Source organism: Aethalodelphis obliquidens, unplaced genomic scaffold, assembly GCF_003676395.1.
Source record: "Aethalodelphis obliquidens isolate GAN/ISIS:26980383/991018 unplaced genomic scaffold, ASM367639v1 scaffold1, whole genome shotgun sequence".
NCBI classification, from domain to species: Eukaryota; Metazoa; Chordata; class Mammalia; order Artiodactyla; family Delphinidae; genus Aethalodelphis; species Aethalodelphis obliquidens.
The window spans coordinates 60,122,406-60,146,824 of NW_020837945.1; the positions used below are offsets into that span (position 1 = coordinate 60,122,406).

Below are 24,419 nucleotides of genomic sequence, written 5' to 3' on the forward strand. Positions count from 1 at the left end.
AAAGGGAACCCTCTTGCACTGTTGGTGGGAATGTAAATTGATGCAGCCACTATGGAGAACAGTATGGAGGTTCCTTAAAAAACTAAAAACAGAATTACCATATGACCCAGCAATCCCACTACTGGGAATATACCCAGAGAAAACCATAATTCAAAAAGACACATGCACCCCAATGTTCATTGCAGCGCTATTTACAATAGCCAGATCATGGAAGCAACCTAAATGCCCATCAACAGACGAATGGATAAAGAAGATGTGGTACATATATGCAATGGAATATTACTCAGCCATAAAAATGAACGAAATTGGGTCATTTGTAGGGATGTGGATGGATCTAGAGACTGTTGTACAGAGTGAAGTAAGCCAAAAAGAGAAAAACAAATATCGTATATTAACACATATATGTGGAACCTAGAAAAATGGTACAGGTGAACCGGTTTGCAGGGCAGAAATTGAGACATAGATATAGAGAACAAACGTATGGACACCAAGGGGGGAAAACGGTGGGGGGTTTGGGGGGGTGGTGTGATGAATTGGGAGATTGGGATTGACATATATACACTCATATGTATAAAATGGATAACTAATAAGAACCTGCTGTATAAAAAAATAAATAAAATAAAATTCAAAAACAAAAAAGAAAAAACAACAAAAGAAACCATTAAGTATACCTGATATTATGGGGCACAGCATCACTTCTTGTAGTATTCTTACTAGTAATGCATAATCTCAATCTAAACAGAAGAGAACATCGGAAAACCCCAAATTGAGAGACATTCTACAAAATACCTGACCAGTACGCTTCAAAACTGTCAAGGTCATAAAAGAAAAGCGAAGATTGAGGAACTATTACAAACTGAAGGAGACTAAGGAGACACGACAAGCAAATGCAGCATGAAATTACAGATCAAGTCCTGAAACAGAAAAAAGACCTTAGAGGAAAAATAGGTGACATTCTAATAAGTCTTGTTAATTGTACTTAATGGTATTTTACCAATGTTAATTTCCTAGTTTTGATAATTAAACTATGGTTATGTAAGATGTTAACATTGAGGAGAGCTGGGTGAAGGGTATTCAGGAACTCCATGTACTATTTTTTGCCATTTTTCTGTATGTCTAAAATTATTTCAAAATAAAGATTCAAAAATATAGGTTCAAATCAAGCAGAATCTGTGGCAAAGTAGAGATAATTTATTCATATTGGCTCATTTTTAAATATACCAGCTGATCCTTTTAAAGCTGAGTAATCTGTTTTGGTAGGCCACTAATTTTGTAAAACTCTTTTTGTGTGTCTGAAATTCATACCTAACACTTCTTTCTAAAACATATATAGTCAGCCCTCTGTATTTGCAAGCTCTACATCTGTGGATTCAACCAACCATGGATAGAAAACATTCGGAAAAAAAAAAATTTCCATGAAGTTCCAAAAAGCAAAACTTGATTTGCCAGGCTGGCAACTATTTACATAGCATTTACATTGTATTTACATCTATTTACATAGCATTTATGCTGTATTAGGTGTTGACCTGGAACAAATAGACTGCTAGGGTTTACTCCAGCAAAGATGGATTTATTTGGAATCAGCAAAGAATTTCAATTTGGCATCTCCATCCTTGGTAATCCATGTGCAAGTTCTTTCAGGGCAAGGGGATGAGAACTCTTATAGAGGGAAAAGTAAGTTGGGAGGGCTGTAGTAGGCAGAGTCCATGGCTTTTCATTGGCTGAGTTCGTGCCAGGAAATAAGAGTTTTTCTTTTTCCTTTTGGGCTCTGCTATTGTCACAGGGCATGAGAGCTCCCCCTTCTGGTCTTCTGACTCTACTTAATTCAGGTTTCTATTTATTAATTTTTTACATAGGTGTTATAAGTAATCTAGAGATGATTTAAAGTATACAGGAGTATGTGAATAGGTTATGTGCAAATGCTATGCTATTTTATATAAGGGATTTGAGCATCCACAGATTTTGGTATTTGCAGGGGATCCTGGAACCAATCCCCCTTGGATACCAAGGGACGACTGTATTACTTCTTCTTGCACAGTGGACTTCAATAAAATGAAAAACTTAATCTTATAGGGAACACACATCTTATCCATCTCTCATTGGTTGGGGAACAAACATATCATGGCCCTTTTTCCCTGTGTCTTCTCAAGATGGCCCCCTCTGTACTCATTTCCTTTCCTATTTTCTAAATCTGAACTGTTACTGTAGGAGGACACATAAACTCCATCCATCTCATGGAGGGGACGCAGCATCCAAAAGCCTTTGCCCATCTTTCCCAAAATGTTAGTCCCAACTCTTAATAGTTCCTCCTATCACACTTGCCTCTGCCTATTCCTAAAGCCAAAACTCTGACCAAACTCGTTGTTTTATATTTGAATAATTATGACTTTTTGCCTATCAGTCCAAAATGCTACCATCAAATGTGTCTAGTGTTAAAGAATTGCTTTGACTACTTTACTTTTTCCCTCATATCTTAGTTATCCATATCATATTCACAGGCCTGTTTTTAATTTCTAGGTCCCTTTTAGTCTATCCTACATTTATCAAACTCCCTCAATCTCTTCCTGACATTCTTTTCTCTTGTTAAATCCATTCATTTATACATTCATTCCATTAACTTTCACTGAATTTCATCAACGCCCAAGGCCTTGGAGTGGATGTTGTAGGAGATATAAAATATACATATTTATCTTTTCTCATCTGACCACCTCATTTACAAATCTTCCAAGTAATTCCTTTCACCTGAAATGTTTATAAACCCCAAATCTATAGTGTTATCAATCCCACTTCACTGAAAAAAACTTCTGCCTAAGTAGCCTGGGGAGGATGCTCGTTAGTCAATAAAAAATTGGCCAGTTAATTTTACAAAAAGTGAAACTAAAGAAAGGGATAGAAGAGTAAAATAAAATGCAGACCATTAAAAGTAGAAGCACAAACATGTCATTGTTTAGGATCTGAGCTACCAAAAGGCAAGTAACTTTCTGAATAATTCTTCTGAATAATCCAGAACACAATGGTCCATAAGACTGTCAAAGTGGAAGCTACGCTTTCAAACTGCCAGAGATCTACATTAGCACTTGCATGCAATTCTAAAAAGGGTAATTTAGGAAGACATCCCAAATTCATACCCCAATTTCCCAGGATCACATGGAGTATATAAGAATAGCCCTGAATAGGGGACTGAAGCACTCCCCTGTGTACTAAGCCAGCTGGGTAGCACAGAACAAATGGTGTGGGCAACTTTGGTATTTGTAACAAAGTTCAACTGGGCTTAGTGTTACACTGTCCATCTCTGACGGAGCCCTTTGTCATTTATGCTACAGAATGCTGAAGAAAGAGACATTACAATTCCTACCTGGTGATTTTCCTTGAAAGTTTGGATTAATAACTCTTTCAGTTTCTTCTTTCTTTCTTTTGCCATTTTTTCTTCATCCAGAAGAGTATGAACACTTTGAAACATGCCTTTCTCTGGATTTTTTGGAGAATTTTCTTCTTGCTTTTTCTTCTCTCTATTAATAACAATTAAAAAACACAAGTATGAATAATAGACTTAACAGTGAGTAATTAGAACATACCATAGTGGAATGAACACTGAATTTTCCATCAGAAGATAGAGATTTTTAGATCTAGCCCTAAAACTACAAAGTAGGGTGATTTTTTTTGAGATTTAGTTTATTCCTTTATAAAATACAGTTAAATGAAATAAAATTATAATGTACTCTGAAAAGGAGAAAGCCTTATATATATTTTAGTAAGTTTTTTTTTTTTTTGCGGTACGCAGGCCTCTCACTATTGTGGCCTCTCCCATTGCGGAGCACAGGCTCCGGACACGCAGGCCCAGCGGCCATGGCTCACGGGCCCAGCCGCTCCGCGGCATGTGGGATCCTCCCGGACCGGGGCACGAACCTGTGTCCCCTGCATCGGCAGGCGGACTCTCAACCACTGTGCCACCAGGGAAGCCCCTAGTAAAGTATTTTTATTGAGTTTAAAATTGAGTGATACCTTGATCAAAATTTGAGAGATAACAACTATCAGGTATTCTCTAATACAGACGTAAGTTCTCTCTCTTCTTACAAGGGGAGACAAAACAGGACCCTCAGGTAAGAAAGGAATGACATTTTTCCCACAAGGTTTTTACAAGGTTTCTCGGAAGAAAAATAATGAAAGAATCAGGTGTTACTGAATAAGGAGAAAATGGAATTTATATTAATTCTAAAATAGCTGGAAAGAGAAAAAACAGAACTTAGTAACAATAAGGAAAAGGACTTCAGGCAAGTTAACAAGAATCTCTTAGTAACTTTGTTGCTCATATTTCTGCTTATTTCTTTCTCACTCACCTACCTTTTCTTTCTCATCCAGGTCATCCCTCTTACACTCAGCAATCCAAGCCAGCTCATAGCCATTGCCTTCTTATTGGAGTGTATTAAACTACACAGGTGTGTGTAAGTGTATAAGGTATATATTTTATCAATGACGTAGTAAAGATAGCATCTAGTCAGGAATCTAGATTCGTGGGTTCTGGCCACAAATCAGCTGTGAAAACTCAGGCAAGTCACCAGTCTTTCTGAATTTCACTTTACAGTTGTGGAAACTCAAATTGACAGAGGGATGACAGAATAATCTATAGACATTCATTCATTAATTATCATATATTATACAGGGGGCACACAATCTTATTACTGGTGATATGAACCATCATTTGGTTAAGGTAGTTTCTCCGGTGTAAAGTTGCTATTTTTCCCTTTGTAATCAATAAATCTCTTAGAGAAGATACTTTGAAACTATGCAATGAAGCAGATTTAGGACACCTTACAAATAAATTTAAAAAGCCCTACCAACAATAAAATTTTATTGACTCTTTCCAAACTTACTAATGCCATAACAATGTTATATTAGATAGTTACAGACAGATCATAGTGGGCATTTAAAGAAATACAGTTCTCATACCATGGATGTAGTCTTTAAAAAAAAATCAAAATACGTATCTGTTATGAAAGCAATGTTTGCTCATTGTACAACATTGGAGATGTATAAAAGCCATCCATATTTCCACCCAGAAGAAAACCCTGATAACATGTCGGTGCTGTTTCATTGTACAACTAGTATTTATTAATTTCTCCAATATTTATTAGTGTCTGTTATTATAAATAATATTATTTTCATTATATTTGTGTACAAATCTTTGGATTTCTGATCATTTTCTACACTTGGTCTTAGCCAAAAGGCCGAGAAGCGATCCTGATCACTTTCTTAGGATAGTTTTCCTAGGACTGGAATTCCCCGGTCAAGTGATAACATTTTTATGGCTATTATTGTTTATTGCCAAATTGCTTTCTGGAACGTTTAAACCAGTCTGTCCACCTAGAAGTACTGCACTTCTTCACTGTATCTGTGGATAAGCTTTTTTTTTTTTGCCCACTTTTATTTATTTTTTATTATTTTTTTAAACATCTTTATTGGAGTATAATTGCTTTACAATGGTGTGTTAGTTTCTGCTTTATAACAAAGTGAATCAGCTGTACATATACATATATCCCCATGTGGATAAGCTTTTAACTTTTAAAAGAAATGACTGGTTAGTGAATGTCTGTTGAGTGCCCACTGTGAGCAGAACTTCCTGCTACCATCAAATATTACTTGTTTTCACAATTTATTTTAGGTCAGCCTAGATTCTTCAGGGTTTGAGAACAATCTGAAGAGCAAGGCTGACCTTAGCAAGAACTCACTAAAAAACTGGAGATTGCTTTCTGAAAGGAAAGGCCTCTGGAGGAGGCTTCAGCCTGGCACTTGGAAGAATGAGATGCACGTCCACCGCCGAGCTGTTTTAAACTGGGTAGGATGAGAGCAGTCAAGAACACAGGGGGAAAAGCTGTGTACGCTGATGGGGGTGGAAGGGGGTGGCAGGCTAATAGGTCTTTCTGGCTCCTCAGTTTGAGTATTCAGGCATTTCAGGCACATCGTCCTAAGGCTTTTGCAGTTTATGCACCAGTGCTGTTTCTCAGAATAAATACATTAGTTATTTCATTTATGAAGCTCATTTGCTGCATGAGGATACACAATAGTACCACATCCTGTGAGGACCATTTTGATTTCCCTCTTATGTCAGATATTCTTTTTCTTTATCAGTGGCAGTAAGGCAATGGTGACTCTCTGTATGATTATCAGAAGATAAGACACTGAGGCAATTCACAATAGAATGAGGCATAATTAGCAAACGTGCATAAGGAAACGTGTTCAACCTTACAAATGTTCAGGTACACAAAGAGATGCACACTAACCAATAAAATACCTATTAAAAGTGCAAAAATATTGAAAATGATGATCTCCCCCAATGCTGAGTGGGGCTCACTGTCAGGAATTGTGTAAATATGCACAACTCGTCTGGAAAGGAATTTGGCAATGTTTCAAAAGTCATAAAAAACCTACACAATTTACCTCAGTAATTATACTCCTATGAACATAATTCAAAAGAATGAAAAAGCTCTATGCTTAAGGATGCTCACTGCACTATTAGTGAAAAATCTGAAATTAGCTGAAATGCTTACCAGTATAGGGAGTGGAGGTCATTACATAAATTATGGTATAGGAACTCAGTGGAGTAATATACAGACCTTAGGACTCCAGGCGATGTGGTTATTACAACAAGCAGAATAACAAATTAAATGTACTTTATGGTTGCAGTTAAGTTCATAAAGGGACCAAGACCAGGAGGAAACATGGAAAAATGAAAATAGCTAACTTGTTAAGATGGTGGACTAGTGGGTGATTTCTCTTTTGTGTTTTATTAGTGCATTGTCTGTGCATTTTAAGGACCTTTAAAGTACTTCCAAAATGACTGCTTAAACAAAAACACTTCACGCTGCTCATCATGGCTGGCTTACATTTTCCACGCTTCTTCCACAGTGCGTCTCCTCTCAATTATCTCCCTCCGCAGCTTTACCATCTCCCTTTGAATCTCCTCCTCCTCTTTCTTGGCCTCTAGAGCCTTCCTTTTTTTCTCTTCTTGCACCAGATACTGAGCCTCTAAGAAGGCTGATTTTTTCAGGGTCTTTTCAATTCTCTGGCGCTCCAGTTGTTTCTCACGTCTTAAGCGATTTTCTTTTACCTTAAAGAGAATACAACAAGGGTGAAATGCAGCCTTTCAAGTAGAAAGGGATATGCAAAACCTTAGAACACATTTTGAAGTTCAAAATACAACTACTTGGAAATATTTTGGCCCAGAACCCCACTGTTTATCAGAAAAATAGGGGAAATTCATTTATTTACTGGGTAATGGCCTATACAAAATTTTAAATGAAGTCAGGCGAGATGACTCCAAACAATTTGGGAACGATAGGCACTACAGAAAAGCTGAAAATCCAATGGGTTGGATGCCAAATTCTGGATTCTTATTTAGTAATGATTTTCGATCCATAAGATTTTCCAAGGTGTACATTACTGTTACTTATTTAAGCTCTGTCTGTATGTTAATTATAATTTAAGAAAGAATAAGGATATTTTGGAGAGGCTACTTTGTGAAGGCTAGAACAGTGATTTACTGCCTTAAAGGAGCATCATGACCTTTTATTCAATTCTATCTTTATTTGAATTTATCAATGATTCTGGATCATATTTGGAAATCAAAACCACAAACTTCACAGATATTTCTGAATAAGCACAATCATTTTTTTCAAACCCAATTCTTTAGACTAGCTATGAATTAAGGAGTGGTCCTTTCCTTCCTGCTTCATTTAACTTTACCCTTATCTTACTCTTCAGTTATGATAAGACTTCTAGATAATTGCTACCTCTTACCGAACCTTTTCTCTTCCCTTTTATCATAAATCCAAACCAGGATCATGCATCTACTCCAGTTTCTCTCACATCCTTAGTGCTGCTTTGGCATACATTATGGTTTAAAGTAATCAGAAATTCAGTGTTATAAAAAGATAGCATACACACATATAGACATTAATACTACCCTGGTCTTGGTTCTGGACATGTGGAAAAGACTTGGTCTTTCGGACTTCCTTAAGTTCCTCTACAAAGTGCTGAGATGAATCTTTTTCCTATAACCTACTATTCCCTTTGGAGAAAAGAAAGTTCCCATACGCCTTTCTAATTCAAAACAGCTGAACTAGATTAATTCAGCTCTGTTCTCCCTTTCAAATTATAATCACAAAATAAGTGAATTTTCCCACTGTCTAGAAAAGAATTATCATTATAACATTCACCAGAATATTCATGATATTAATATCTTGATCTCACAATACAAAAACCAAATTCAAGCAAAACCCAATCTACATATTTATAATAGGAAGTATCACATCCAAACTAATAAAGTTTAGCTCACCACTCTCATGGTCAAAATCAATTATTCCTCTTTTTGGTTTTCTTAAATAAAATGTTTCCTATCCTCAGCTTATGAGCATTATTTTTCTTCTGAAGTTCTTATATTTTATTTTTATTCTTTCTAACCAAACCACAGATGGCACCCTTTTTCACAATAAAGCCTAAGTCTTTATTTAAGCTTATTAAATGTGTTACACAAAAATTGCTTCCTGTTATCCATTTTAATTTTGCTTTTCCCTCCCACCTGCTTATGTCTCATCTCCATGGTAAGATGAGGATCCTTCTGCCACTTCTTGTCTTGGTTTTCATTCATTCCAAGATCTTCCAGTATCCCAGAATCTACCACGTCTTTATGGAGCAGATGGTCTATGAATTTTTGAAAGGTGGTACTTTCGTCTTCCTCCTCCAAATAACCACATAAATCTGGGGGAAACATAACAACAACAAAGAAGGAAAAAATTTTAAATTTTTTTAAAATTTAATTTTAGTACAATTTCCATATTTATGTAAATAATCCTGGTACAATAAAAATACAAAGCTGTGAGTGTTCGATAAATAGTAACTGATAATGCCAACTGGATGAATACAGCCCTCAGCAATTACCTTCAACTAAGAGGAAAAAACCTCCACTCATGAGGAATTGCCCTCACCCAAGTCACTAACTCCCTCACTGCCAAATTTAAAAGCTATTAATTTTACATTTATGTTACAAGGATCTAAACATCCTTGAGGACTCCACTGCTCTTTTTAAAAAAGGCTTTACCGTGGTATAATTGATATATAATAAACTTGTAAATATTTAAAGTCTGCAATAAGCTTTGACATATATAGATACCATTAAACATCATTACAATCAAGATAATGAATGTGTCTGTCAGCTGCAAAAGGGTCCTCACGCAGATTTGCAATCTTTTCCTCTCACTCCTCCCCATGCTCTTTGCCCTATCCCAGGCAACCCCAGACCCGCTTTCTGCCAATAGATTAGTTTAAATTTTCCAGAATTTGGTATCAATTAAATCATATACTATGTACTCTTTCTGGTCGTCCTTCTTTTACTCAGCGTAATTATTTTGAGATTCATTCATGTTGTTGTATGAATAGTTTATCCCTTTTTATTGCTGAGTAGTATTCCACTGTATGGGCATACCACAATTTATTCATTCATTCATCTAGGGATAAACATTTGGGTTGCTTCCAGATTTTGGCTATTACAAATAAAGTTATGTACAAGTCTTTGTATGAACATTTGCTTTCTTTTCTCTTGGGAAAATGCCTAGGACTGGAATGGTTGGATCACATAACTATGTGTTTAAATTTTTAAGAAACTGTCAAGCTGTTTTCCAAAGTGGTTATATAATTTCACATTCTCACCAGCAGTGTAGGAGGGTTCCAGTTCCTCCATATCCTTACCAAAACTTGGTATGATCAGTCTTTTAATTTAAGCCATTATAATAGGTGCGTAGTGGTTATTCATGGTAGTTTTAATTTGCTTTTTCCTAATGACTAGCAATACTGAATATCGTTCTTGCTGATGTTCTATTTAGTTCCATACATTATTGAAAATGGGGTACTTAAGTCTCCAACTGTTATTGCTGAATTATCTATTTCTCCCTTCAATTTTGTCAGTTTATGCTTCACATATTTTGGGGCTTAGTTGCTCCATGGCATGTGGGATCTTCTTGGACCAGGGCTTGAACCCATGTCCCCTGCATTGGCAGGGGGATTCTTAACCACTGCGCCACCAGGGAAGTCCGTTAGTTAATAATTTTGATAAACATCCTTTTTTAATGTCTGGGTAATATTTTTGTTCGATGTTTTGATCCCCCAAAAAAGTAATACTACAAGCATAAGATGAGTGAGGCCTGATAAGATACCAAAAGGTAATAACAAATCTAAGAGATATAACTAGATATATTAGCACCATATGAAAGAAAGTAGCAGTTTCATTATATTTCAGACATGCTTTAGAATAAATATTACGTACTGAAATGCCTCACTTTAATAATGATATCATTAAACTAGAAAACATCCAGAAGGTGGCAATCAGTATATCTAGAAACAATGTGATATAAAGAACTGTTGAGAGTACTGGTGCTATTTAATCTAGGAAGACTGATGTATATGAAAGATCAGATATGATTACAACTCCCACAAGAAAAGAAAAGACTGTTCTTGAGAGAGAGAACATGATATTATTTTCTGTTGCACAAACGGGTAAAAGGTACTGAGGACAAAATCCTAATTCTCCTAACTAAGAGAGAATTTATGAATATTAGAGCCTCACAACAGCTGAATGGGCTCCTCCCAGAGTGCAGGTTCCTTATCCTGGGAGGTGTTCAGGCAGAGATTGTATTACCCCATAATAGGGATACTACAGAAGAATCTCTGTCTAAGGGGGTGAAGAGGGTAGATTGGATTAGGTGATCTTGAGGAGTCCCCTAACTTTAAGGGCTCATGACTTTGTGATTTGCGAGCTGGGGATTTTGTAGTGTCCTAAACAAGGGAAATGCTGCAAGATGAGTTCATCAGGGGTGTCTGAGCCATGCATGGCAAGATGCCACCACCATCACTATGCCTATCCTTACGCTTAGGGAAAAAAATCTTAGACTCTTTGGGTACAACTGAGGAATCCTCACAAGTTAGCTATTTAACTTTTCTGACACTAACTCTGTGTACAAGTAATAACCTCCCTTATAAAGACATATGAAGTATTTTGTAAACACAAAATGAGATATCAATGTTTAAATATAGTAAAACATTTAAAAGCCATCAAAGTAAATGGTCATCCAACAATATATGGAAAGAGGCACTCTTAACCAGCATTAATTGCCATTATAATCATAAGAAGAATTACAAATAATAGAATATTTTAATTTAAAAAAACACACGAATTTACTGAGGATACAGATAAATAATTTAAATTGAATCAAGAAAAATTAAAGCCAATTAAAAAATAAGCAAAACACAGAAAACTCAAATAACATATCATTTATTATTCAAAACAATTAAAAAGACTTCTTGGGCATATTCATTGGATGATAAAGCTTAGCATAATTAAATAAGTTCTTACCATCGAACTTGTCATATTTCAAATGTCCATTGGCTTCTGGCACAGGAGGGATGTGTGACACAGTGTCTTCAGTATCACCGTCCCCATCACTTGCTAGTTCTTGCTTAAGTTTGGTATCTAACCAGTCATTGACCAATTCCTGAGCTGTCAATAAAACAAAAACATCTTTTTACTTCTGAGACTTTCTTCATTTGCTGTTTTCATTCATTCAATAAACGTTAACTGAGCACTTATCATGTGTCAAGTACTGCTCTAGATGTTGGGAATACACCAGTGAACAAAACAGGAAAAATAAAACCTACCACCATGAAGCTTATGTTCTAATTGGGGAAGAGAGACAATGAACAAGCAAGTCAGAAAAACAGAGCAGGAGAAGGAGAAATGGTGTACAAGAAATGAAAGATGGGTGTTGATACTTTTAAATTAATTGGGTGGTCAAAGGAGGCCTCACTGAGAAGACATTTGAGCAAAAAAGGGAAGGAAGTGAGGGAGTGAGCCATATGGCTATGTAAGGGAAAATTAATCTGTGCAGAGGGAAAACAAGTGCAAAGGCCCGAAGGCAGTAGAGTGTCTAGTGTATTGGAGAAACAGCATGGAGGTGGTATGGCTGGAGGAATGAGTAAAGGGAGAGTAGTTGGAGATGAGGTAGAAGAGGTAATGTAGGGATCAGGTTTAGAGCAGTGGTTCTAGAGCAGTGGGGGTGATCTTACTCCCCAGTGGACATCTGGCAATGTCTGGAGCCACCTGTGGTTATTACAATTGGGGAACTGGGTAGAGGCCAGGGATGCTGCTAAACATCCTACAGTTCATAGGACAGGCCCCACAACAAAAATTATCTGGCCCAAAATATCAACAGTGTTGAGGCTGAAAACACTTTGCTTAGATAAGTCTTGACAGCATTCTAGGTACTTTGGCTTTTACTCTGTATGTAATGGGAGGTTTTTGAGCAAAGAGGTAACATATTTTAAGAGCATCACTCTGACTACTATGTTAAAATAGACTATACGGGGACAAGCTCAGAAGCAGGAGACAACAGTTGAGAGACAAATATCCAGAAAAGGGGTGATGATGGCCTAGACCTGAAGTGGAGGTAGTAGAAATGCTCAGATTCTAGAACATAATGTTCTGAGGTGGAGTTGACATGATTTGCTGATGGGCTGGATATGGGATGTGAGAGAAAAATCTGTAAGTGTTTTGGCTTAAGCAACTATAGAATAGAGATGTCATTTACCGAGATAGGGAAGACCAAGGGAGCAGCAGGTTTGGACGAAGATCAGGAGTTCAGTATCAGATGAGTTGGGTTTGAGATGCTTATGAGACATCCAAATAGGGATGTCAAATAGGTATTGGCTATATCATCTGGATTTCAAGGAAGAGGTCCAAGCTGAAGAAATAAATGTGGGTGTTGTCAGCATACAGATGGTATTTAAAGCCATAGAAATGAATGAGATCGGCAAAGGAGGAAGGTAGATAGAGAATTGGTTCAAGGATTAATCCCTGAGGAACTCTAGTATTTAGGGGTTGAAGAGATAAGGCAGAACCAGGTAAGTAGACTAGGAAGGAGAGACCACTGAGGTAGGAGGAAAATCAAAGAGTGTGATATCCTGGAAGCCAACTTCCATTTGGATTTCTTTCTTAGTGACATTCAGAAAATCTTCTTAATTATAGAGTTATGAGAGAAAATGTCTACTTTAGCATTACTTTCATCATTATCATACAGCTCTTATGGATAGGGCATGGGCGTTTCAAAGAAGAAAAATGTCTATTTCAGTATTATCTTCATCATTGTTATTATCATTATTGCACAGCTCTAAGGGAATGGAGTGTTTCCAAATACTAAATGATGCCAAGAGACATTTAACATAGATGGGAATGCATGATATGTAAAAATAGAAAAAAATGAATCAAGGTGATAGAAACTAAGTATAAAAAGTATGCTAGCGGGCTTCCCTGGTGGCGCAGTGGTTGAGAGTCTGCCTACCGATGCAGGGGACGTAGGTTTGTGCCCCGGTCCAGGAGGATCCCATATGCCACGGAGCGGCTGGGCCCGTGAGCCATGGCTACTGAATCTGCACGTCTGGAGCCTGTGCTCCGCAACGGGAGAGGCCACAGCGGTGAGAGGCCCGCGTACCACCAAAAAAAAAAAAAAAAAAAAGTACGCTAGCAACAGACACTACTGGCTTTCAGAAGAAGGTAGAGAAAGAGAGCAGATATTTACTGAGTAACCCTGTGTACAACAGTTCACATATTTATAATAAATTATGTGTAAAATAATTTGGATCTACTAAATGCCATTTATTAGTAAATAGAGGTATACTATGAAGTGCTTCGAAAGAACAAGGAAAGAGAACGTCTCTTGGAGGGTTCAACTGTAGTAACGCCTCATGTTGGATCAGAGGCTTGATGCCTACCTCAAAGCAGAGTTTCTCAAAGTATGTTCCCCAGAACACTAGCTCTTACTGAATATCAATAGATGGCTGATGAGAGGAGGAAAAAAGGATATAAACCTTTGAAACACATGTTCAATTCATACACGAATACTTTCTAATGTGGATCACTAGTTTCTCAGGATATTAATATGTATTTCAAGATAAAAAGAGTTCAGGTTCTAGGAAGCTTGGAAAATGGGGTAAGTAAATATATATTTAACTACAGGACTTTTTGGAAACGTTGAGTGGCTAAAGTTTAGTGTGTATTCCTATTGGTGGGGTGGAAGAAGGGGTGGGTAAGACATAGCCTTGCCAATTTCTGAATCAATCTCCTTTCTCCAACTCCAGTACCACCAACCACCCAAGACCAAGTGCCATTACAGCTCACAGAGACCACTGCAGTATCCTCCCACTAGTCTCCCTTTTCCCTCTTTTTCTCCCCTATAATTCATTCTTCATATATTAAATAAATTATCCTACTACACCTCTGCTTAAAACCCTTCAATGATGTCTAATCATACTCAGAATAAAATCTAAATTCTTTCACCAGGCCTATAAGGCCCTATGTGACACGTCTTCTGCTCACTCCTGCAAGCTCACTTCCATGGGGTAGCTGAAGCAACACTGGTCTTCCTTCAATTACTTAAGCACACCAAGCTTGTACTTTAACTTTTTTGTTTTTTTAACATCTTTATTGGAGTATAATTGCTTTACAATGGTGTGTTAGTTTCTGCTTTATAACAAAGTGAATCAGCTATACATATACTTATATCCCCATATCTCCTCCCTCTTGCGTCTCCCTCCCACCCTCCCTATCCCACCCCTCTAGGTGGTCACAAAGCACGGTGCTGATCTCCCTGTGCTATGCTGCTGCTTCCCACTAGCTATTTTACATATGGTAGTGTATATATGTACATGCCACTATCTCACTTCATCCCAGGTTACCCTTCCCACTCCCCATGTTCTCAAGTCCATTCTCTACGTCTGTGTCCTTATTCCTGTCCTGCCCCTAGGTTCTTCAGACTTTTTTTAAAATTTAGATTCCATATATATGTTAGCATACAGTATTTGTTTTTCTCTTTCTGACTTACTTCACTCTGTATGACAGACTCTAGGACCACCCACCTCACTACAAATAACTCAATTTTGTTTCTTTTTAAGGCTGAGTAATATTCCATTGTATATATGTGCCACATCTTCTTTATCCATTCATCTGTCGATGGACACTTAGGTTGCTTCCATGTCCTGGCTATTGTAAAGAGAGCTGCAATGAACACTGTGGTACATGACTCTTTTTGAATTATGGTTTTCTCAGGGTATATGCCCAGTAGTGGGATTGCTGGGTCATATGGTAGTTCTATTTTTAGTTTTTTAAGGAACCTCCATACTGTTCTCCATATGGCTGTATCAATTTACATTCCCACCAACAGTGCAAGAGGGTTCCCTTTTCTCCACACCCTCTCCAGCACATATTGTTTGTAGATTTTTTGATGATGGCCATTCTGACTGGTATGAGGTGATACCTCATTGTAGTTTTTATTTGCATTTCTCTAGTGATTACTGATGTTGAGCATCCTTTCATGTGTTTGTTGGCAATCTGTATATCTTCTTTGGAGAAACGTCTATTTAGGTCTTCTGCCTATTTTTGGATTGGGTTGTTTGGTTTTTTTGATTTTGAACTGCATGAGCTGTTTGTAAATTTTGGAGATTAATCCTTTGTCAGTTGCTTCATTTACAAATATTTTCACCCATTCTGAGGTTTGTATTTTCACCTTGTTTATGGTTTCCTTTGCTGTGCAAAAGCTTTGAAGTTTCATTAGGTCCCATTTGTTTATTTTTGTTTTTATTTCCATTTCTCTAGGAGGTGGGTCAAAAAGGATCTTACTGTGATTTATGTCAGTGTTCTACCTATGTTTTCCTCTAAGAGTTTTGTAGTGTCTGGTCTTACATTTAGGTCTTTAATCCATTTTGAGTTTATTTTTGTGTATGGTGTTAAGGAGTGTTCTAATTTCATTCTTTTACATGTACCTGTCCAGTTTTCCCAGCACCACTTATTGAAGAGGCTGTCTTCTCCATCATATATTCTTGCCTCCTTTATCAAAAAAAGGTGACCATATGTGTGTGGGTTTATCTCTGGGCTTTCTACCCTGTTCCATTGACCTATATTTCTGTTTCCGTGCCAGTACCATACTGTCTTGATTACTGTAGCTCTGTAGCATAGTCTGAAGTCTGAGAGCCTGATTCCTCCAGCTATGTTTTTCTTTCTCAAGATTGCTTTGGCTATTCGGAGTCTTTTGTGTCTCCATACAAATTGTGAAATTTTTTGTTCTAGATCTATGAAAATGCCATTGGTAGTAGTATAGGGATTGCATTGAATCTGTAGATTGCTTTGGGTAGTATAGTCATTTTCACAATGTTGATTCTTCCAATCCAAGAACATGGTATATGTCTCCAACTGTTTGCATCATCTTTAATTTCTTTCATCAGTGTCTTATAGTTTTCTACATACAGATCTTTTTCCTCCTTCGTTAGGTTTACTCCTAGGTATTTTATTCTTTTAGTAGCAATGGTAAATGGGAGTGTTTCCTTAATTTCTCCTTCAGATTTTTCATCATTAGTGTATAGGAATGCAAGAGATTTCTGTGTGTTAATTTTGTATCCTGCTACTTTATCAAATTCATTGATTAGCTCTAGTAGATTTCTGGTAGCAGCTTTAGAATTCTCTATGTATAGTATCATGTCATCTGCAAACAGTGACAGCTTTACTTCTTCTTTTCTGATTTGGATTACTTCTATTTCTTTTACTTCTCTGATTGCTGTGGCTAAAATTTCCATAACTATGTTGAACAATAGTGGTGAGAGTGGACAACCTTGTCTTGTTCGGTTCCTGATCTTAGTGGAAATGGTTTCAGTTTTTCACCATTGAAAACGATGTTGGCTGTGGGTTTGTCATATATGGCCTTTATTATGTTGCGGTAGGCTCCCTCTATGCCTACTTTCTGGAGGGTTTTTATCACAAATGGGTGTTGAATTTTGTCAAAAGCTCTTTTGCATCCATTGAGATGATCATATGGTTTTTATGCTTCAGTTTGTTACTATGGTGTATCACATTGATTGACTTGCATACATTGAAGAATCCTTGCATTCCTGGGATAAATCCCACTTGATCATGGTGTATGATCCTTTAAATGTGCTGTTTGATTCTGTTTGCTAGTATTTTGCATCTGTGTTCATCAGTGATATTGGCCTTTAGTTTTCTTTCTTTGCGACATCTTTGCCTACTTTTGATATCAGGGTGATGGTGGCCTCATAGAATGAGTTTGGGAGTGTTCCTCCCTCTGCTATATTTTGGAAGAGTTTGAGAAGGATAGGTGTTAGCTCTTCTCTAAATGTTTGATAGAAGTCACCTGTGAAGCCATCTGGTCGTGGGCTTTTGTTTCTTGGAAGATTTTTAATCACAGTCTCAATTACATTGTTTGTGATTGGTCTGTTTATATTTTCTATTTCTGTTTATATTATACAAACATTTATATATATTTATATATTATATAAACATAAATATATAAATATTTATATATAATATAAATAAATTATATTATATTCTGTTTATATTTTCTATTTCTGGCTTGCAGAGTTTCTGCTGAAAGATCAGCTGTTAACCTTATGGGGATTCCCTTGTATGTTATTTGTTGTTTTTCCCTTGCTGCTTTTAATACTTTTTCTTTGTATTTAATTTATCATAGTTTGATTAATATGTGTCTTGGCATGTTTCTCCTTGGATTTGTCCTGTACGGAACTCTCTGCTCTTCCTGGACTTGATTGATTATTTCCATTCCCATATTAGGGAAGTTTTTAACTATAATCTCTTCAAATATTTTCTCAGTCCCTTTCTTTTTCTCCTCTTTTTCTGGGACCCTATAATTAGAATGTTGGTGCATTTAATGCTGTCCCAGAGGTGTCTGAGACTGTCTTCAGTTCTTTACATTTTTTTTCTTTATTCTGCTCTGTGGTAGTTATTTCCACTATTTTATCTTCCAGGTCCCTTATCTGTTCTTCTTTCTCAGTTACTCTGCTATTGATTTCTTTTAGAGAATTTTTAATTTCATTTATTGTGTTGTTCATTGTTGTTTTCTCTTTAGTTCTTGTAGGTCCTTGTTAAACGTTTCTTGTATTTTCCACATTCTATTTCCAAGATTTTGGATCATCTTTCCTATCATTACTCTGAATTCTTTTTCAGGTATACTGCCTATTTCCTCTTCATCTGTTTGGTCTGGTGGGCTTTTGCCTTGCTCCTTCATCTGCTGTGTGCTTCTCTGTCTTCTCATTTTGCTTAACTTCCTGTGTCTGGGGTCTTCTTTTTGCAGGCTGCAGGTTTGTAGTTCCCGTTGTTTTTGGTGTCTGCCCCCAGTGGCTAAGGTTGGTTCAGTGGGTTGTGTAGGCTTCCTGGTAGAGGGGACTGGTGTCTGTGTTCTGGTGGATGAGGCTGGATCTTGTCTTTCTGATGGGCAGGACCTCATCCAGTGATGTGTTTTGGGGTGTCTGTGACCTTTTTATGATTTTAGGCAGCCTCTCTGCTAATGGGTGGGGTTGTGTTCCTGTCTTGCTACTTGTTTGACATAGGGTGTCCAGCACTGTAGCTTGCTGGTCACTGAGTGGAGCTGGGTGTTAGTGTTGGGTTGGAGATTTCTGGGAGAGCTTTCACTGTTTGTTATCACATGGAGCCGGGAGGTCTCTGGTGGACCAATGTCCTGAACTTAGCTCTCCCGCCTCAGAGGCACAGGCCTGACATCCGGCTGGAGCACCAAGACCATGTCAGACACATGGCTCAGAAGAAAAAGTAGAAAAAAAGAAGGAAAGAAAGAAAAAATATAATAAAATAAACTTATTAAAATAAAAAATAATTTAAAAATTATTAGAAATAAAAAAATTTTTTTAAAAAGAAAAAAAAAGAGAAAGAAAGAAGAGAGCAACCAAACCAAAAAACAAAGCCACCAATGAGAACCAGTGCTAAAAATTATACTAAAAACAAACAAACAAACAGAAATCTAGGACAAATGATAAAAGCAAAGCTATGAAGACAAAATCACAGAAAGAGGCATACACATACACACTCACAAAAAGAGAAAAGAAAAAAAAAATATATATATATATATAAGGAAAAAAGGAAGAGAGCAACCAAATCAATAAAACAAATCTAACAATGATAATAAACTCTAAATACTAAACTACGATAAACATAAAACAAAAAACAAATTAGATGGAGAAAGTAAACTCCAAGTCTACAGTTGCTCCCAAAGTCCACCGCCTCAATTTTGGGATGATTTGTTCTTTTCAGGTATTCCAGAGATGCAGGGTACATCAAGTTGATTGTGGAGATTTAATCTGATGCTCCTGAGGCTGCTGGGAGAAATTTCCCTTTCTCTTCTTTGTTCGCACAGCTCCTGGGGTTCAGCTTTGGATTTTGCCACACCTCTGCGGGTAGGCCGCCAAGGGCATATGTTCCCCGCTCAGACAGGACGGGGCTAAAGTAGCAGTTGATTAGGGGGCTCTGGCTCACTCAGGCTTGGAGGAGGGAGAGGTTCAGAATGCAGGGTGAGCCTGCAGTGGCAGAGGCTAGCGTGATGTTGCAACAGCCTGAGGCGTGCCGTGTGTTCTCCTGGGGAAGTTGTCCCTGGATCTCAGGACCCTGGCATTGGTGGGCTGCACGGGCTCCCAGGAGGGGAGGTGTGGATAGTGATCTGTGCTTGCACACAGGCTTCTTGGGGGCTGCAGCAGCAGCCTTAGCATTTCATGCCCGTCTCTGGGGTCCGCGCTGGTAGCCATGGCTCGCACCCGTCTCTGGAGCTTGTTTAGGCAGTGCTCTGAATCTCCTCTCCTCGCGTACCCCAAAACAATGATCTCTTGCCTCTTAGGCAGTTCTAGACTTTTTCCCAGGCTCCCTCCCGGCTAGCTGTGGTGCACTAACCCCTTCAGACTGTGTTCACGCAGCCAACCCCAGTCCTCTCCCTGGGATGTGACCAAAGCCCAAGCCTCAGCTCCCAGCCCCCACCCACCCTGGCGGGTGAGCAGACAAGACTCTTGGGCTGGTGAGTGCTGGTCGGCACTGATCCTATGTGTGGGAATCTCTCTGCTTTGCCCTCCGCACCACTGTTGCTGCACTCTCCTCCGTGGCTCCGAAGCTTCCCCCCGCCAGCCCCTGTGTCCGCCAGTGAAGGGGCTTGCTAGTGTGTGGGAACTTTTCCTCCTTCATAGATCCCTTCCCGAGGGGCAGGTCCCATCCCTATCCTTTTGTCTCTGTTTATTCTTTTTTCTTTTGCCCTACCCAGGTACGTGGGGAGTTTCTTGCCTTTTGGGAGGTCTGAGGTCTTCTGCCAGCATTCAGTAGGTGTTCTGTAGGAGTTGTTCCACATGTAGATGCATTTCTGATGTATTTGTGGGGAAGAAGGTGATCTGCACGTCTTACTCCTCTGCCATCTTGAAGGTCTCTCTGTACTTTAATTCTTGATGCCACCTTTCCCACTGCCTGGGATGCTCTTCCTCCATCACAGCTCACCTGGCTCTTTCTTGTTATTCAGGTCCAAACTCAGATGACTTATCACTAACTGACCATTTAGTTTTCGTTTTATTTATTCCCACTCTAGAATGTATACTCCATGAAAGCAAGGACTTCATCTCTTGTTCATAACCTGCTCTTCCAGTGCCTAAAATAGTACCTGGCACAGAGTAACAATTTAATATATATGTTGAATAAATGAAGAAACAATCTGAAAAACTGGAGACATAAATGATCCAAATGGAAATTGGCTTCCAGGACATGGCACCCTGGCTTTCCTCCTACCTCAGGGGCCTCTCCTTTCCAGTCTTCTTTGCTGGTCCCTCCTGATCTTTTCATCCCTAAACAGTGGAGTTCCTCACGGCATCAGTAACTAAAATACTGAATTCCAGAGGCGTAAATGTTTTGGGGAGGCAGGGAGGTGAGGTCAGCTTTAGACTCTCTTCATAAGGAACAAAGTTGATTTATAAACTAGTGGTGAGATTATCTATATGATAGTAGATCAAGTTAACAAGCTGCCCTCTGTGCCAGAGGATTAATATCTTACGCTTACTAGATAACTGTGTTATGTCAAAACTGCCTCTGGATGTGGTTCTACTTCAAGAGACAAAATAAGCCTTAAATGTAAACTGACTTGTAATATTGGAGTTAGAGTAAATTAGCTTCAGGGAAGTAGAAACAAAGAAAAATTAAGAACAAGAGAAAGAAAAGCTTTCATTTCATACTTTGAAATACATTATGAGTTACACTTTAGTAAGCTGTACTCCAAAGAATTGTTAACATCGCAGCAAAAAATGTATTCTCTTACCCTCTGCATAGACTTCATCATGATCCTCTATTTGCTCAGGTGTCTCCAAATCTACAATTTGGTTCCAAAGCCTTCTGGATAAATCTGAATTTCCAGCAGAAAATGCTTTTGAAACTGCAAATTCTGAAGCTTTCTCCACTCTCTTTAAAAAAAAGAAAAAATCCACTAAGATGACAGCTTTCTTCAGGGTTAAAGAATTTCTCTCGTATTTAAGAATCTGGTTTTCTACCAACGACCAAGATACTTTCATTTTTCCATTTTTAAAGGAACTCTGAGGTTTAAACATCCACCCTAAATAATTTCATTCATTAAATATGCAATTAATTACAGTATTTTACCAAGTTTTAACAGGTGTTCACAATGTTTATATTTGAACAAAAGGTAATTTAAGCTTTAGATAACTTTTGTTTAGAGCATTAGTAATGGGATCCTGACACGTGGATATTTTATTTTAAAAAATATATAATATTTTATTAGTTTCCATGTCACTAGAACTTGCATATGAATATGAACCACAGGCAGGTAGCTACACTTCCTCAAATTACTACCTCTGAAAGGAACTTCCCATCATATATTAGGGAAACTGTAAGTTCAAAAAAAGTGGGATTAAAAAAAAAAAAAAAAAAGTGGGATAAACAGAGTCATTCAACTGCAGTAATCAGGAATATTTTAACTCAACAGTGAGAATCTAGTAAAAGTATGGCCAAATTCATAGGAACGGGGAAGGGATTAGCAGAGGTGGTCAAACTCCTGGTGTTTTGGTTTACCTGCATGGTATGAAAAGTGTATTTTACAATTAACCCCCGACTTCACCCCTCACCCCACAAGCTGGTTTTTCTCCATGCCTGTTGTGTTCCTAGCCTTCCAACTCAGGTAGTGACAACTCTATTCTTTCAGTTCATCAGGACAAAAATCTTGGAGGCCTTCTTGAATCCACTCTCTGTTATCCCACACATAATCTGTCAGGAAATCTGTTGACTCTAATTTCAAAATATATCCAGAAGATGACCCCTTCTTGTTACCTCCAGTGCTATCACCCTGGTCCAAGGCACCACCGTCTCCTGACATGTTTTCTGGAATAGTCTCCCACCACAGCAGGCAGAGAAGCCCTTTTAAAATGAAAGCCATCTCCTGTTAACTACACTCAAAACCCTTCAATGGTTCCCTAGCTCCCTCAGAACAAAAGTCGAAGTCCTCATGACGCACTCCGTGGTCCTCCAACATCAGGCCCTTTGTGAGCTCTCTAAGCTCGCTGGCCGCTCCTGCCACTGCTCACTCTACCTCAGCCACTCTGACTTCCTTGTTTATTCCTCCTTAAACGTGCCACGTGCATTCCCACCTCAGGCTCTGTGCTTTCTTCCCCTCTGACTGCTCTCCTCCAGAAGGCTGTACTACTCTTTCCCTCCCCTCCTCAAGTCTTTACTCAAATGTCACCTTCGTAGCAAGGCCCGCTCTGACTACCCCTTAAAGAATTGTAAACACCCTCCTCCTGGCTCTCCCAGTTTCCCTCAGCAGTTCTGACTTTCTCTGTAGCACTTATGACCTTATAACGTATTTTATCGTTTATCGTCTCCCCTAACTCAAACATAAGCAGGGATTTTTGTCTTTTTCATGCGTGAAACCCCTAGCACCTAGAACAGTGCTTGGTATATAACAGATGCCCCATCAGTGTTTGTTAAAGAATGACTATGTTAAAGAGTTATTCAAAAAAGCCACACTTTCCCATAGTTTATGTTGTTGTCTGACCTATTTTGAAAATGATTTTTCCTCATGCCCTTCGTGGAAAGACTGGTAGTACAACTGTCAAAACCTGCCATGGGCTTTGCCTTTTAAACTCTCAAAGGTTTCGTATACTAAGTTTGAATTAGACAGAAGCACAGGAATAAAGTTGAAAAGGCAAGGGTAACTTGAAAAAGATGTAGAAAACAGAACATATGGGAAAAGATATGAATAAGAAGAAAAATGATCTAATCAGGGTTAGAGTCAAGAAAGTATCACTTACTCTTTATGAGGTCACTCTGGAGAGATCTGTTTCCCACATTATCTTTCCATATATGTCCCCCTCTTCCATTTTGAGTGAGTGGTCCACTCAAGTGGATTTGGAAATCTTAGTTCTAGAAGTTGTAACAGTTTAGGGTACACCCAGAGTTGGAATATATTAGGGAATAAAATCAGACAAGAAGACAGAGGAGTGAACAGTGAGGTATTAAGAGAAGCAAGAGGGGGGCTTCCCTGGTGGCGCAGTGGTTGAGAGTCCACCTGCCGATGCAGGGGACACGGGTTCGTGCCCGGGTCCGGGAAGATCCCACATGCCGCAGAGCGGCTAGGCCCGTGAGCCATGGCCGCTGAGCCTGCGCGTCCGGAGCCTGTGCTCCGCAATGGGAGAGGCCACAACAGTGAGAGGCCCGCATACTGCGAAAAAAAAAAAAAAGAGAAGCAAGAGGAAACAGTGTCACGAAAAGGTAATGGAGGAGAGAATTTCTAGAATAAAAAAGTGATAACTAGAATAAAAAAATGATAACTGTATCAAACAGACCTGAAAAAGTTTGAGGACAAAGAACGGGCCACTGGATTTACTCGGGAAGTCATTTATGACAACTTTCTGTGGAGTGGTAAGAAGTAGAAACTGAAGGAAAATAATTTCGGACACAAGAGGATAATAAAAACACAAAGGCAAGGAGTCCAGGCTATACATCCAAAAATACTGGAAAGGAAAAAGAAATAGTATGGCAATCAGAATGGACTGCATGGTGAAATGAGAACTTCTTGATTTTTTTCTAGATGGGAGATTTGAGGGTATAATGGAGAAAGAGCTACTGCAGAAGTTTTAGAGGAATGATAAAATCTAACCAAGTCAAGCTGGCTGACAACAGCTTTAAAGAGGAAAATGGTGCGGACAAGTCACAGCAGAATTTTATCCTTTTATTTTACCCAAATCTTCCCCTCTGGAGGAGACGGTGACTAAATGTACAATTAAGCCCTGCAAAGGCTTGGCATTCTGACTTTCAACACTGACACGCAAGCTGAGCCTGATGGAGACTGAGAAGTGGGCTTCCTAGAGGTTAGCCTCCATGACAGTGGACCCATTTTATTGTCTTCTAAGTCAGGCCTTCTGCAGGAGCCAGGAAGCTTCCCTGGCCCCATTTATATGAGCGCCCCACGCCATGAGCTTCCACTGCATCCTTAATTCTCCCAACAATTTAAAGTAAGTTGTTTAGCCCCCCACTG

General features: G+C 38.5%; 1 protein-coding gene across 4 annotated transcripts in view; it reads right to left on the reverse strand.

Annotated features, from left to right (window-relative positions):
• The window catches only part of CCDC191 (coiled-coil domain containing 191), a 101,275-nt gene that overhangs the window by 73,131 nt on the left and 3,725 nt on the right, over positions 1 to 24,419 (reverse strand). For 3 of the 4 annotated variants that reach the window (XM_027105015.1, XM_027105025.1, XM_027105044.1), the window contains exons 3-7: positions 21,192 to 21,333; positions 11,402 to 11,545; positions 8,576 to 8,754; positions 6,882 to 7,105; positions 3,356 to 3,509 (exon numbers count right to left, since the gene is read on the reverse strand). In XM_027105015.1, the coding sequence (XP_026960816.1) occupies positions 3,356 to 3,509; positions 6,882 to 7,105; positions 8,576 to 8,754; positions 11,402 to 11,545; positions 21,192 to 21,333 (843 nt within the window). The remainder of the gene's footprint in view (positions 1 to 3,355; positions 3,510 to 6,881; positions 7,106 to 8,575; positions 8,755 to 11,401; positions 11,546 to 21,191; positions 21,334 to 24,419) is intronic. The other variant, XM_027105034.1, reaches the window with a different exon arrangement.